General features: G+C 34.1%; 1 protein-coding gene across 3 annotated transcripts in view; it reads left to right on the plus strand.

The window, feature by feature from the left end:
- The window catches only part of STXBP5L (syntaxin binding protein 5L), a 386525-nt gene that overhangs the window by 236802 nt on the left and 133113 nt on the right, over positions 1 to 16610 (plus strand). For all 3 annotated transcript variants that reach the window (XM_060099916.1, XM_060099917.1, XM_060099918.1), the window contains exons 15-17: positions 2566 to 2783; positions 4888 to 5060; positions 8365 to 8490. In XM_060099916.1, coding sequence (XP_059955899.1) covers positions 2566 to 2783; positions 4888 to 5060; positions 8365 to 8490 — 517 coding nt within the window. The remainder of the gene's footprint in view (positions 1 to 2565; positions 2784 to 4887; positions 5061 to 8364; positions 8491 to 16610) is intronic.

The raw sequence follows: 16610 nt of genomic DNA on the forward strand, positions 1-16610 counted from the left end.
TTTATTTTTATGAACCTTTTCATGTAAATCTGACTTTGTTCCACGAACACAGTTAATTGTATAGTTACAATTACAACAAGCAAACATCTTTGCTCGTTTCCCACCACCTGAGTCACTCCTTTGCTTCTAAAATGTGAGAAGACACTGTAACACTCTAATGACTGAAGTGCATACCACCCTTAAGCATGCACGATAATATTTTAAGAAGTTAATTTTTAAATAAAATATTATTTTATTACATTCAGAACATATGTTGCAAAGGTTTGCAGCATGTTTAATATTTTTACTGTAATCAATTATAAGGGCATATCTCCAAATCAATGGATGTCATTGGAGAAATATCACTTAATTTGCCAATTTTGTGGAATAAGGTCCAGTACAGGAAATTAGGTTATACCAAATTTGAAAGTTGAGTTTATGTTAATATGTGTACTGTTGACTTTGAACAACATGGGAGTCAGATTGACTGTGCCAACCGTCTACACAATCTGAGCATAACTTATAGTTGGGGCATAATTTATAGTTGGCTCTCACTATACACTATTTCTCTGTATCTGTGGTTCAGCATCTGAAGATTCTATCAACCTCAGATTGTGTAGTACTGTAGTATTTACTACTGAACATTATCTGAGAATAAGTGGACCCATGCATTTCAAACCCACACTGTTCAAGGGTCAACTGTATTCATCTTCAGTTGCTGAGTATTAAATTACCACAATTTAGCAGTTTAAAACAAAACCCATATACTGTCTCACAGTTTCTGTGTGTCATGAATCTGGTTCAGGTTAGCTGAGTTCTTTGCTCAGGGTCTCAGAGACTGCAGTTGAGGTGTTGGCTAGGACTGCAGTTTCACCTGCAGCTCAGGGTTCTGTTCCAAGCTTTTGTGGTTGTTGGCAGAGTTCATTTTCTTGCAGCTTTAAAACTCGTGATTTGTTTCTTCAAGGCCAGCAAGGGAGTGTCTCTCTAACTTCAGGGAAGGCCCTGATCCCTCTTTTAAAGGGCTCACCTGATTCTGTCAGGCCTACTAAGGAAAATCTCTGTTGATTAACTCAAAGTTAAATAATTATGTCTGCAATATTCTTTAATATTTCCATGTCACATCAGGCTTACAGAAAAATCATAAAAACATACTATGAAGTGTTGTATAGCCTTCAGCCAGATTCCCCAAATGTCAATGTATGCATGTGTTCCCTTCACCCACCCTCCTACCCGAATGCATGCTCTCAATCTAGCACTCACTTGCTCCCTCTCTCTCTCTCTCCCCTTCCCTCCCCGCTTCCTCCCTCCCCCTCCCTCCTGTCCTCCCCCACCCTTTTAGTCTTCCTCTCTTCCCTCCATTTTCACACACAAACACACACACATAAATATATACATATATATATATATATATATATAGCTTTTTTAAATCATTTGAGAGTAAGTTGCAAACATCATGCTCCTCTAACAGTACATGCCCCCCTAAATACTTCAGTGTATACTTCCTACAAACAAGGTCATTCTTTTATATAATCAAATTATAGTTATCAAAATCAGGAGCTTAATATTCATACAATACTATTATCTAACTTCCACATCTGACTCAGTTTTAGCCAGTTGTTCCAATAATATCTCTCATAATAAAAGAAAATCTAGGATTATTTGTTGGATTTAGTTATCATATCTGTTGAGTTTTCTTTAGTCTGGAATGGTTGCTGAGTGTTTGAAATTGACATTTTTAGGAGTTCAGGCCAGTTATTTTGTAGAATCTCTTTCAATTTGTGTTTGACTAATGTTTCTCATGATTAGGTTCAGATTATGCACTTTTGGCAGGAACTCCTAGAGTTTTCGAATGTTTCTCAAGGATCCTTTGTAGAATCAGAGCTTTTATATAGCAGAGTTATCATCAGGTTCTAAAATGGAAATAATATTCCCCCAAATAAATATTCCCAAAAACAATTCACAAAACCAGACTTTTTAGAAATTACAACTGACCATTTCCTAACACAGAGCCACTCAGAAAAGATTCTTTCTAAAATAATCCAGATCATCGGACTCCCAATATTGCTAACTGGTACTGATAAATTACAAATGTTTCTCATCTGAAGGAGTGCCTAAAAATTTGTTGAGAGGAATAAACCCTTGAAGAATAGCATCAACCTCTCATCTAACAATCAAAGGAAAAAATTGTGTAATAGTATTGAGGGGTCTCCCTTAAGAGAGAAGTAGGCTCAGTAGTTTTATTTAAAAGTTTCTGAGCCCAAGTATTTTTGTCAATAAACAAGGATAAAAATACTCACTTCGCAGGGCTTTTCTGAGGAACTCATGAGACAATGCATACAAAGGTCCTACATGTTCTTTGGTATATAGTATATGTTCAATAAATGTTTATTTTTTTCCCTGTAGTCTTCCTCCAGCTAAATGGTACTGATATGAGAGCATGACATTGAATGATTCCTTGTTAAAATGTAGTTTATTTTGTTCAGTTGGGTTTTACTTTTGTGATTTAATACGTATATTTAAAAGGCTTCGACAACATCTAAGAATTAAGTTCAAATTAGAAGATAACTATGATTCAATATCTTACAGTAACACTGCAGATGCTGTACAAGCTAAAAACTTCAAAAGTGTTTGAAAAACAGAAGGTAGGAGAAGGAAAACAAACATGTGAAATTGTAGAGGAAGATCCATATGCCATTCAGATGATCTACTGGTGTCCAGAGAGCAGAATATTCTGTGTCTCAGGAGTCTCTGCATATGTCATAATTTATAAATTCAGCAGACATGAAATTACAACAGAAATAGCGGTAAGTCATTTAAAATTTAACTTTCACACTTAGAGTTATTAAAAGAAAACAGTTATCATAGATCTTGACTAGTGCTTGGTATGGTTTTAAGCCACCAAGAGTACAGTATGTGGCCAGTAATCCAATTCATAGAATTTTTAATTGTTCTTGTTACTTAGTATAACATATTAAAAAACAGTTTGGCTTAAAATGACAAAAACAGTTCTCTATCAAAATTTAGTATTATTAAATAGGATAGATTATGCCTATAGGTTTTATATAGTTACTGATTTATTTTATATATAAATGTCAAATTAATGCAAGCTTTGTCCTATATCTTTAAATTTATCTTTTTGCCAACTAATTGCCATAAATGATTATTTCTCAACTACAATAAGATTACTTTGAATGATTTTTTAAATAGCAACATATTTGTAGGGTGGAAATAATTATGGGGCTGCCTTATGTAATCTTAATGTTTAAACTGATGAAATAATTTAATTATTCAAAATAATGATGCTCTCATGGGATAAATTAAATCTAAATTAAGGCATCTATAGATAATGGATCTTCTCTACCCAGTCCATTTTACCATTTTATCAGAAAATAAAGATTATCTATTAAAGGCCTATGTATGACTGTTTTTACTTCAATGGCTAAAACTAAACATTGCCCTTAAAGTATATATTAGTTAAAACCCAGGCTTTGGAGTCAGATGAGCCTAGCTTTTAATTCTGGCTTTACCAATGAATACCTATGTGATTGTGAACAAGTCACAAGGCCCATTAGTCAGTAGTACAGTCTGGGTAAGTCTCAACTTCATCACTCATATAACTTCCTGTGTAAATAAAATAGAAAAATAGAAAATAATCATAAACTAGAAATTGTAATGCCACTTTCATAGAGTTCTTGTGATGATTATATAAAGTCATTAGCAGAGTGTCTTAGTAAGCACTCAATAATTGGTAATTGTTATTGTCACCAGAGGTTTTAAGTTTTAAGATAATTATGACAATCATTTTGATAATATTGCTATATTCACTACTCCATAATTACACTTTTTGTAAGCAATTGTTTTCAATCTCAAAAATGCTTATTTTTACATTGAAAAGTGAATGTTTATGTTATAAAATTGATTTTATTTAAGCATTGAATGCAGTCATAAAGTAATTTTAAAACATTTTCAGCTTTTAAAAAAAAGGGTTTGGATCACCTTTTATTCCAGTATAAATTATCATATGTTTTTCATTAAGCAGTTCTGACCAAGGTAATGAAATTATATAAGAGCTAAACTAATGAAACAAAAAAAAATATGGAATTTATTTTGGAAAATTTAAACTGAAGTAATTCAAAGTCAAGATTGAATGAAGGTTTTTTAAAGCTCAGAAGCTTTGTACAAATAACAATTTGTGTGTTGTGTGTGTGTTTGTTTTTACACACACACATCCAATTTAGTTTCTTTCATTGGAATAACCATGACCAGTTTCTCCTTTTATTTTATCATTTATGGAATTGTAATTTATACTTTATCTTAAGGAATATTTATTATACAGAAAATTAAGCTCCACTGGTAGGTATTTTCTTATAATTCTGAGGAATTAAAAAACATTTTAGGGACTTCCCTGGTGGCGCAGTGTTTAAGAATCCGCCTGCCAATGCAGGGGACATGGGTTCAAAGCCTGGTCCAGGAAGATCCCACATGCCGCAGAGCAACTAAGCCCATGTGCCACACAACTGCTGAAGCCCGCGTGCCTAGAGCCCATGCTCTGCAACAAGAGAAGCCACCGCACTGAGAAGCCCGCACACCACAACGAAGAGTAGCCCTTGATCACCACAACTAGAGAAAGCCCATGCACAGCAACAAAGACCCAACACAGCCATAAATAAATAAATAAATGAATGAATAAATAAATTTTTTTTAAAAATTTACATTTTTTTGTGAATGCCATTGAATATTCTATATAATTTATTATTTAATTCAGTTTGGGGTATCTCAACTTTACTATGAATTGAACTAATTAATCTGAAAAAAATAATGAATAATTACTGAAAGAGTACCAGATATTTTAATGTGATTGTTATGAAAATCTAGGTTAAATCAAAACTTGATTTTTCTTTTTTTAAGTCATTAGAGGTACGACTTCAGTATGATATTGAAGATATTATTACCCCGGAACCAGAAACAAGTCCTCCATTTCCTGATCTCTCATCCCAGCTTCCTTCTTCAAGGAGTCTTTCTGGGAGCACTAACACTGTGGCTAGTGAAGGAGTAACGAAGGATAGTATCCCATGCCTCAAGTAAGAGTTGCTACCAAATTTTAAACAAATTTTACATGTTAATTGTATAATTCTTTGAAATTGTGCCAAATAAAAATCATCCTTCTCTTTAATTAAGTTGTTGTCAAGTGGTCTACAGTCCACCAAGCGGTACCTTTGTCTTCTTTTTTTTTTTTTTTTGGAATATCTATGAAGAGGGCACAATATTTCCATTCTTCATTACTAATTAATATATTTCCTTCCCTGACCGACCCTAAAGAAAACATAGCTTTGATAGAATGGGAAAACGTTGGGCAGAGCAGAAACTTGCCACTTGCCTGGTACTTCTCAACTGATAAGCCTTCTTGGAATCAAAAAGAAAACCAAGTTTACTACAAGAATACTATGTCAGAAAAAAGGCTTTCTCTCATGGTTACTAGGATATTGCATAATATTTCTTTCTCTTTTTTCAACTGATACTATTTTGTAATAAACTACGTTGTCTCAGTATATCTAAACAAAGTTTAGTGTCATGCTCAAATAAAACTTAAAGTTAATCAAGCCTATAGTAATGTTTATCTTGTTTTTATGCTTTCTGGTAATAGGGTACAAAAGAATGCAGTTTCCTTAAGTTACCAGTTACTGCTTCTACATCGTCAAACCAAATGTTTCTAGTATTAGCTGGTTGGAGAATTGAGCCTAAGCAAGGAATTTCTCTGAGCCTCATATGAAACTATCTGAGTCTGCTACTCAAGGAACTGTGGATAACTAGTTTCCTCATTTCTTATAAAAACACTTATGGAAAATTTAAAGATGAGGTTTCAGGAGAAAAGCTTACCATACAATTAGCAGTTGCTATACTTTTGTAATCATTGCTTCTGCCTTGCACCCCAAATTTTTCTTGTGAAATTAAAAAAGGAATTATAAGTAGGCATTACTGAGAGGAAAATCTATGAAGGGGAAACAAAATCATTAAACTTTAGCAAATGTAAAACTTTCATAATGTTATAATTTTACACATTTAATTTTTCCTTCGTATCACTTTGCTTCACTTAATTGATTTATATTAAAATGAAAGACAGAAAGAGAACAAAAAATTAAAGCTTAAGAAAGCAGAAAGTCAGAAAGAGAAAGACAAATACTGTATGCTGACACATATATATGGAATTTAAGAAAAAAATGTCATCAAGAACATAGGGGTAAGAAAGGAATAAAGACACAGACCTACTAGAGCATGGACTTGAGGATATGGGGAGGGGGAAGGGTAAGCTGTGACAAAGTGAAAGAGCGGCATGGACATATATACACTACCAAACGTAAGGTAGATAGCTAGTGGGAAGCAGCCGCATAGCACAGGGAGATCAGCTCGGTTCTTTGTGACCGCCTGGAGGGGTGGGATAGGGAGGGTGGGAGGGAGACGCAAAAGGGAGGGGATATGGGAACATATGTATATGTATAACTGATTAAATTTGTAAAATAAAAAAAAATTTAAAAAAAATTAAAAAAAAGAAAGCACTGTAGATTGATTTATTAGCTAAGAAGACCCATCACTAAAGTGGGTCCTGCAATGACCTGAGTATTCTTCTATAAAATTTAAAAAATATAAAAGATAGGGATAAAAGAGAAAAACTAGTCAAATCAGCAGAAATCTGGCAGTGGAGATGAAGTAAACAATACCATGTGTTGTAGCATTTAATGCAGACTTTTAAAGTACTAGTGACAATCTTAAGGATTATCAAGAGAACCAAAGGGATTCAGTATAATCCTAAATGTTTATAAGCTCCAAAGGACCAAGCAGCAGAAGTATATTATTCTTTAAGTTACAGTATATTACAAGTGGTCCTTGAGTTGCATATAATCTATGCTTTACTAAATTATATGTTGGCATCCATCCCTAAATGACTTTCCTTTGCTGGATTTAGATATCCATATACGTAAGCTAATAAATAAGCCTTTCAACACTGCCAGCTCTTCATTTTTAGCAATATTACAATTCTTATCAATATACACATGTTTGTGCAATTATCTGATTTTCTTTTGACTTTGTATGAGGTCATATAGGCCTCATTAGGAGTATGAGACTTAAACCAAATGTAGATGAGGGAGTTACCTGAAGAATATCTGGTGGAAGAGTATTCCAGGCAGCAGGAACAGCTAGAGCAAAGGTCTTAAAGTGCCTGGCATATAAGGAGGTCAGTGTAGCTAGAAAAAGAAAGGATAGTGGGGGCGGTAGAGGACAGGGTAGTAGGAGATGAAGTCAGATGGGTAATAGAGGGCAAATTATAGGCCATTGTAAGGACCTTGACTTTTATTCCTAATTAAACGGGGATGATTATAGGGTTTTAAATACAGAAGTGATATGATCAGACTTAAATTTTAAACTGGTCACTTTGGTCACTATGGTGAGGGTAGATTTGGGATGGAAGGGAAAGGTAAAAGATGGGAGACCAATAAGGAGGCTATTGCACCTACCTAGAGATAATGTGAAGGTCTGGCAGATTTAGCCAAACAGAACCAAACAAAACAGAAGAGGATACACTAATTTGAATTTCAGAGAAAAAATGAACATTTTTAGTATCAGTATCCCAAATATTGCATGGGAAATACAGTAAAAACAAACAAATAAACAAAATAAACCCATTATTTATTGTTTATTTGAAATTCAGATTTAAATGGATATCTCATATTTTTATTTGTCAACTGTAACTAGGATGGTAGCAGTACTAAAGTATTATAAAAAGTGGTCAGCTTCTGCATATATTCTGAAGGTAGCACCAATACATTTGATAATTGGTTGGATGTGAGATATGAGATGTAAGGTATAAGAATGTTAGTCAAGGATTACTTTAAGGTTTTTTAACTCAATAACTAGAAGGATAAGAGCTGCTATCAGCTGGAATAGAGAAGGCTGCAAGTGGAGCAAATTTATAGAGAAAGCAGGAATTCAGGTTTTGAATATGTTGAACTCTTAAGTCAGGTGGTAGATTAGTGGTCATAGTTTTTATTGTTATGCATTATAACTTACATATATGTAACAAATATTATGTAAGAAAAATAAATAATAAAAATAATTAAAAATACTACTATGACAAGAGAAAAAGGAACTGATGAAAGCCAGGTGAAGTTGTGGATCTGACTGAAAAGCTACTTAAAGGAAAGGCTAAGAAATCACAAGTGTCTTGGTTTATTTTGAGAAAGCTAGAGAAGATACTGCCTACCTGCATAATGTCCTCAATGCCTGGTGTTGTATATTTCTGTAGGAAGATTTGTTATAAATTCTGAAAATAAGCATGAACATATGTATTTGAACTGTATATGATGGAATTACTTTTTCTCTGTTTTCTAGTGTTAAGACACGACCAGTGCGGATGCCTCCAGGGTATCAAGCGGAACTTGTTATTCAGTTGGTCTGGGTGGATGGTGAACCTCCACAACAGATTACTAGCCTTGCTGTAAGCTCGGCATATGGAATGTAAGTAGCTAAACAGTCTTCTAATTTGTATTATTTATCTGATATGTTTGATATATTTAAATGTTTCTTTTAAAATACTTAAGTGAAATCCTAAAAATGGAAAGAAGCTCTTACCTGGATTTTTATTAGATTGAAAATGGTACTAAGAAAAATAATAATTTAAATATAAACTGTGATTCTGTGTTCTTTCTTGATGTCAAACTTTAATAGTATCCCCACTTTTAATGAGGTTGTTAGGATAATACACCCATACATGTTTGTTTGTTTGCTTTGTCTTTTCTATCCTTTCCCTCCTTGTGTTTCATTTTGGATACTTTCTTCTGACTTGCCTTTAAAAGTTCACTAATTCTTCAATGCTGTCTAATCTAATGGTAGATTGACTCATGGAGTTCAATTTCAGTTATCTTTTAGTTCTAGACCTTCCATTTGGCTCTTTTTAAAGCTTTCTGTTATCTTCTTAAATTATCACTCTTGTCTTTTATTTCCTTGAACATGTTGAATATAGTTACTTTAAATATGTGTTTGATAACTCCATAACTGGTTTGTAGCTTAGTATTTGTCTTGGTTTTTGGTCACATTATATTGACTTCATGTAACCTATGTTTGTTTTTTGATTTTGTTTCCATTTTGTTTTTTTTAATTCAACATTATATGAACATTATATACTCCCATATATATATGAACATTATAGAGATAATTTGAGGTTCTAAATGATGTTATCATTCTCCAAAAAGTATTTTTCATTTCCTCTGACAGGCTAAACTAAGAGTCAGTAGAAAGTGCAGAACAGCATAATCCAGTCAGACATCCTATCTTTGAAAGCTGGATTGTATTCCCTTTAAAAGCTAATTTAGTTCTAATTAATCCTTATTCCTAGGTTGTTGCCCTGCATAGAAGTTGTACCAAATTCTACTCCCACCGGCAATGTTTGAGAATACCTGATTCCCTACAACCTTTCTAACAATAGTATATAACCAAACTTTTAATCCCTGTCATTTTAAGTAAAAGGAAGTATATTATTATAATATTAACACTTTCCTTGTATCTTAAGTGAAATTGGACATCTTTTTCTCTACTGTGACATTTCCGTTTCTATTCTTTGTCCACTTTTTGGCAGAGTTGTTGTCTTTGTCATTTAGATTTGTGAAAAATGTTTACAGAGTAAGTAAGTTAGCTTTCTCTATGATGTAACCTACAGATATTTTCCTTTCTTCTGTTTCTTTTATGACTTTGTTTAGGATGGTTTTTTCCATGCAAAAATTTTAAAATTTTTAATTCAATTTTTAAATTCTATTTTTTTCTTTTATGGCTCTGGATTTTGTGTCATACTTGGAAAAGCCTTTTTCACTTCAAAATAATGAAGAATATTGTCTTATATCATTGTTTCTTTAATTATATTTAAGTCTTTATCTGGAGTTTATTTAGGTGTGAGGTATGAAATAGGGATTAAACTTTATTTCTTACCTGATGACTAAGAGTTATGCCAATACCACTTCCTGGATATTTCATCTTTCCCCTCTAAATTTGGAATCATCTTTTATCAAATAATACATTAAAAAATATATATTTGGCTCTATTTCTATACTTCCCAGTCTGCCCTTAAGCTAAGTCTCATGAGCTCCAAGAGAACTCCTTGAAGCCAGCTGAAAGGGTGAATACCTGAAAAAAAACTGTGTTCCTAGATTTGGGGTAGGGGGTAGAAGATGTATGTGAATATGATATTGGGGACTTGCTTCTTGGCTGAAAAATTCTTTGGCAGGAAAGCTGGCAGGAACAGTCCATGGATGAGGGGAGGAAAGGAAGGGAGTGTGGGACAGCTGATAATCCCATTGTTTGATATGGCAAGAATATATGCTTATCTTTTAACCCGGGTAGTTACTATGGAAGTTGGCTGAGCTCAAGCCATTTTCACGGTTCACTTAGAGACTGACCTACAAAGACAAGGTAATGCCAAAATTAAGAGCTATGAAGGTGTATTGCCAGGTTCAGGAGTTGAAGGTTGTTGGAATAAGTAAGTCAGTTAGAGAGCATGTTTCCCTTATAAAGTTACTGTCGGGGTGACAGTCATTACAAAGCCTCTGAAGAACCTACACTTGTATGAGAAAGCTTGGACGCCTGCCTCATAGATACCCTCAACTGCCAAAAACTCCGGTTCAATTGGCTATCCATGTAAATTCCACCAAAGTTTTAGGAAATAAGTAACAACAGTACTTATTTTCTTTCTGAGAACTTATTCCTCTTTCTGAGAATTGTGGGAAAAAAACTCATATTCCTCTCATTTTATGAGGCCAACATAACCTGATGTCAAAAGTTGAAAAGGGATTGGATCAAGATGGCAGAGTAGGAGGATGTGGAACTCACCTCCCCCCACAAACAACTCAAAAATTCACCTACATGTGGAACAAGTCTCATGGAACTGGAAACTGTCAGAAGAATTCCCATACAACTAAAGCTGCAAGAAAGATTTCCATGTAACTGGGTAGGATGGAAAAAAGTCATAGGGTTGAGACTTCCACCCTGAATAGGGATCTGAAAGGATGAGAAGGTCTGCACCCATGGACCCTTACCCTGGGGAGTGAGTAGGTCAAGCCACAGACTGGAAGTCACAGTCCTGGGGCCCTGCACAGAGGAGACAAGCCCCTTTGGCTGTAGATACAACTGCCTGCCAAAACTGAATCAAAAAGAAACAGATAATCTGAACAGACTGATCACTAGAAGTGAAGTAGAATCTGTAATTTAAAAAAACAAAAACAAGGGCTTCCCTGGTGGCTCAGTGGTTGAGAGTCCGCCTGCCGATGCAGGGGACACCGGTTCGTGCCCCGGTCCGGGAAGATCCCACATGCCGCGGAGCGGCTGGGCCCGTGAGCCATGGCCGCTGAGCTTGCGCGTCCGGAGCCTGTGCTCCACAACGGGAGAGGCCACAACAGTGAGAGGCCCGCGTACCGCAAAACAAACAAACAAACAAACAAACAAACAAAACAACCTCCCTGCAGCAGAAGTCAAGGACTGGATGGCTTCAGTGGGGAATTCTAACAAAATTACAAAGAACTTATACCTATCCTTCTCAAACTATTCCAGAAAATTGAAGAAGAGGGAACACTCCCAAATTCATTCAATGAAGCCACCATCACCCTGACACCAAAACCAGACAAATACACTACAAGACAAGAAAATTATAGGCCAATATCGCTGATGAATATAGATGCAAAAATCCTTGACAAAATATTAGCAAACCAAATCCAACAATACGTAAAAAGGATCATACAACATGATCGAGTTGAATTCATTCCAGAGTCACAAGGATGGATGGTTCAACATACACAACTCAGTCAATATGATACACCACATTAACAAAAGGAAAGACAAAAACCATGTGATCATCTTAGTAGACAAAAAGCATGTGACAAAATTCAATATCCATTTATGATAAAAAACTCTCATCAAAGTGGGTATAGAGGGAACATATCTCAACATCATAAAGGCCATTTATGACAAACCCACAACTCACATAATACTCAATGGTTAAAAGCTAAAAATTTTCCTATTAAATTCAGGAAGAAGACAAGGATACCCACTCTCACCACTTCTATTCAACATAGTATTGGAAGTACTAGCTACAGCAATCAGGCAAGAAAAAGAAATAAAAGTTATCCAAGTTGGAAGGGAAGAGGTAAAACTGTCACTATTTACAGGTGACATGATACTCTGTATAGAGAACCCTAAAGTCTCCACCCCAAAACTATTAGAACTAATAAATGTATTCAGCAAGATCACAGGATACAAGATTAATATACAGAAATTTGCTGCATTTCTATACACTAATAATGAAATATCAGAAAGAAATTTTTAAAAATCCCATGTAAAATTGCATCCAAAGGGGAAAAAAAAACCTATGAATAAACTTAACTGAAGAGGTGAAATACCTGTATGCTGAAAGTATAAAACGTTGATGTAGGAAATTGAAGATTATTCAAAGAAACAGAATGATATCCATGCTCTTGGATTGGAGGAATTAATATTGTTAAAATGGCCATACTACCCAAAGCAGTCTACGGATTTATATGGAACCAGAAAAGACCCATAATTGCCAAAGCAATCCTGGGGGCAAAAAACAAGGCATACCCTTCCAGATTCTATACTATACTACAAATTGACTGTGATCAAAACAGTGTGGTAGGGCTTCCCTGGTGGTGCAGTGGTTGAGAGTCCGCCTGCCGATGCAGGGGATGCAGGTTCGTGCCCGGGTCTGGGAAGATCCCACATGCCGCGGAGCAGCTGGGCCCGTGAGCCATGGCCACTGAGCCTGCGCGTCCGGAGCCTGTGCTCCACAACGGGAGAGGCCACAACAGTGAGAGGCCTGCATACCGCAAAAAAAACCAAAAAACAAAAAAACAGTGTCGTATTAGCACAAAAATAGACATATAGAACAATGGAACAGAATAGAGAGCCCAGAAATAAACCTACACACCTATGGTCAATTAATCTATGACAAGGAGGCAGGAATATACAATAGAGAAAAGACCATTTCTTCAACAAGTGGTGTTGGGAAAGCTGGACAACTGCATATAAAACAATGAAATTAGAACATTCCCTCATACCATATACAAAAATAAACTTAAAATAGTTTAAAAACCTGAATGTAAGACATGACACCAAAACTCCTAGAAGAGAACATAGGCAAAACATTTTTTGACATAAAGTGTAGCAATATTTTCTTTGATTAGTCTCCCAAGGCAAAAGAAATCAAAGTAAATGTAAAATCTTTTGCACAGCAAAGGAAACCATCAATAAAATGAAAAGGCAACCTATGGAATAGGAGAAAATATTTGCAAACTGTGCCTCCAACAAGGGGTTAATATCCAAAATATACAAACAGCTCATACAACTCAATATCAAACACACACACACACACACACACACACACACACACACACAGAATCCAATTTTAAAAATGGGCAGAAGACCTAAATAAACATTTTTCTAAAGAAGACATACAGATAGCTAACAGGCATATGAAAAGATGCTCAACATCATTGATTATTAGAGAAATGCAAATCAAAACCACAATGAGTTATCACCTCACACTAGTCAGAATGGTTATCATCAAAAGGTCTACAAATAGTAAATGTTGGAGAGGATGTGGAGAAAAGAGAACCCTTGTACACTGTTGGAGAGAATGTAAATTGTTGCAGCTGCTATGGAAAATAGAATGGAGGTTTCTTAAAAAACTAAAAGTAGAACTACCATATGATAAGCAGTTCTACTCCTGGGTATATATTCAGAAAAAATGAAAACTCTAATTTGAAAAGATACATGCACACCAATCAATGTTCATAGCAGCACTATTTACAATAGCCAAGACATGGAAGCAACCCAAGTGCCCATCAATAGATGATTGGCTTAAGAAGATGTGGTACATATATACCATGGAATATTACTCAGACATAAAAAAAGAATGAAATATTGCCATTTGCAGCAACACGGATGGGCCTAGAGAATATTATGCTTGGCGAAATAATTCAGAGAAAGACAAATACTATATGATATCACTTGTATTGTAGAATCTAAAAAATATACACACGAATCTATATACAAATCAGAAACAGACTCACATACATAGAAAACAAATGTGTGGTTGCCAAAGGGTAGAGGGAAGAGGGGAGGGACAAATTAGGAGAATGGGATTAACAAACACAACTACTATACATAAAATAGATAAGCACAAAGTTTTTACTGTATACCACATAGAATTATACGCAGTATCTTGTAATAACCTATAATGGAATATAATCTACAAAAAACCCAAATTACCATGCTGAAACTAACACAATACTATAAATCAACCATAGTTGAATTTAAAATTTTTTAAAATTAAAAAATAAAAACTTGAAAAAAGCATTACAAAAAGTGAAAATTATAAGTCCATATCATGCATGAACATAGACACAAAAATCCCAGCCAAACTATAAATAAATATAGCAATAAAAATATCATAATCGAGTTTGGTTTATACTAGGAATACAAGGTTTGTTCAACATTTAAAATGAATCAGTGTAAATCATCACATTAATAGGATAACGTAGAAAACCATAATGATTAAGCCATAGATGAGAAAAGCAAAATAAACATTTACTAACAACTAACTAAAACAAGAAGGGAATTTCTTTAGTGTGATATATGGCAGCAAATATTATTCATACTTAAAAATGTTAAAAGCTTTACCTCTGGGATAAAAACAAGACAAGGATGACTGCTGTGACCACTTCTATTTTCATTGTACTGAGAAAGGTAAATAAATCAGTCGTATGGATTGGAAACAAGGGAAATGTAAAAAAAAATCATTTAGCAGATAAATTATTAGAATTAGTAATTGAGTTTAACAAGGTTACTGGATACAGAGTCCAAGTAAAAAATAGACTATATTTTCATATACTTACAAAATAGTTAGAAACTAAAATTGTATAAAGATTTCATCTACAATAAAATAAAAAAAAGATCTAGGAATAAATCTAATAAAAGATATTTAAGACTTCTACCCAGAAATCTTTAAAACTTAAGATAAATTTAAGAACCTAAATCATGGAATGAAAAATTCAGTAGTAGTGTAAAGATGACAGTTTTTCACAAATTGATCTACAGATTTACCAGAATACCAATATAAATTTCAGCTGATATTTTCCCTTCTATAATGTACAGAGAAATGCAAAGGGCCACAACTAGCTGAGACAGTATTTAAGAAAAACAGAATTAGAATACCACTCTACTTGAAAACAAGACTTACTAAATAAAGCTGTATTAGTCATGACAGTGTTCTTATTGGTGCAGGATAGACAAATAGGCCAATGAACAGAATAAAGAGCTCAGAAACAGATCCAAGCATATTTGGCCAAATTGGTTCTGCAGAGCAGTGGAGGAAATGACAGGTTCCCTGCCACCCAATAAGTAGTACAAAGTCAATTGAATAATTATATAGAAAAAATGAAATTTGACTCTTCCACTGTACACAAAGATTCTAGAAAGTGTAATAGAGTTTCTTCATAATACTTGGGTTAAGGAATTATTTCTTAAACAGTACTCAAAAAGTATAAACCATAGAGGAAAATATTAAGAATTTCTTGGAAAAAAATGGCACAATTAAGGGAGTGAAATGGCAGGACAAGGAAGAGATATTTGGATTAATTTTATCTGACAGTGGACTCCTATCCAGAGTGTAAACAGAATCATCAATAAGAAAAATATAACTCGATAGCAAAAAATGCAGAAGAAATTTGAACAAACATGTCATAAAAGAGAGTATCTAAATGACAAATATATTTTAATATTTATATGAAAAGGTACACCATTACCACTGGTAATGTTGGTAGTGTTTGCAACAATATTGGGTATCAAGAACTCTCAAACGCTGCTGCTAAGAGGGTAAATTGGTGAATCTACTTTATAAAGTTGTTAACTTTATTTACTTCATTTTAGCATACCTATGTATGCATGCCGTACGACCCAGAAGTTTCATTTCTAGGTATATACCCAATGAAATGAAAGCACGTATGCACCAAATGACAGTAGCATTATTTGCAATGGCAGTATTATATTTATAATAGTCCCAAACTACAAACAAATGACCATCAGTGTAGACTGAATAAATAAATTGTATTATATTAATCCAATTGAATTCTACAGCAATGAAAATGAATTAAATTCATTTATGTGCAACAATATTTTAGAAAAAAATGAAACATTTATCAACAGCAAGCAAAACTGATTTTTGGTGTAGGAAGTCAGATTTGGGGAGATGAGAGAGGAGCAAAAATCAGGAGACGCACAACACAGCTGCTGGTAACATTCTATTTCTTGATGTAGTGGTAATTATTTAAGGTTGTTCACTTTGTGGTAATTCATTGAAGTGTACAATTTCATTTATGTGTCTTATACTTGAATTAAAGAGTAAAATATGAAGTTTTTTTCAAAAAATTGAGTAATTTTATTTCCAGAAATTTATCCCATAAATATACTCAATATTTAAATGCAAAGTAATTTATAAAGGATATTCATTATTGTGCTGTTAATAGCAAAAGACTAGAAGCAACCTTGTTGTCTGTAAGAAAATTCTAGGTAAATAAATT

This window comes from Mesoplodon densirostris, chromosome 5 (assembly GCF_025265405.1).
Source record: "Mesoplodon densirostris isolate mMesDen1 chromosome 5, mMesDen1 primary haplotype, whole genome shotgun sequence".
In the NCBI taxonomy this organism is placed as follows: Eukaryota; Metazoa; Chordata; class Mammalia; order Artiodactyla; family Ziphiidae; genus Mesoplodon; species Mesoplodon densirostris.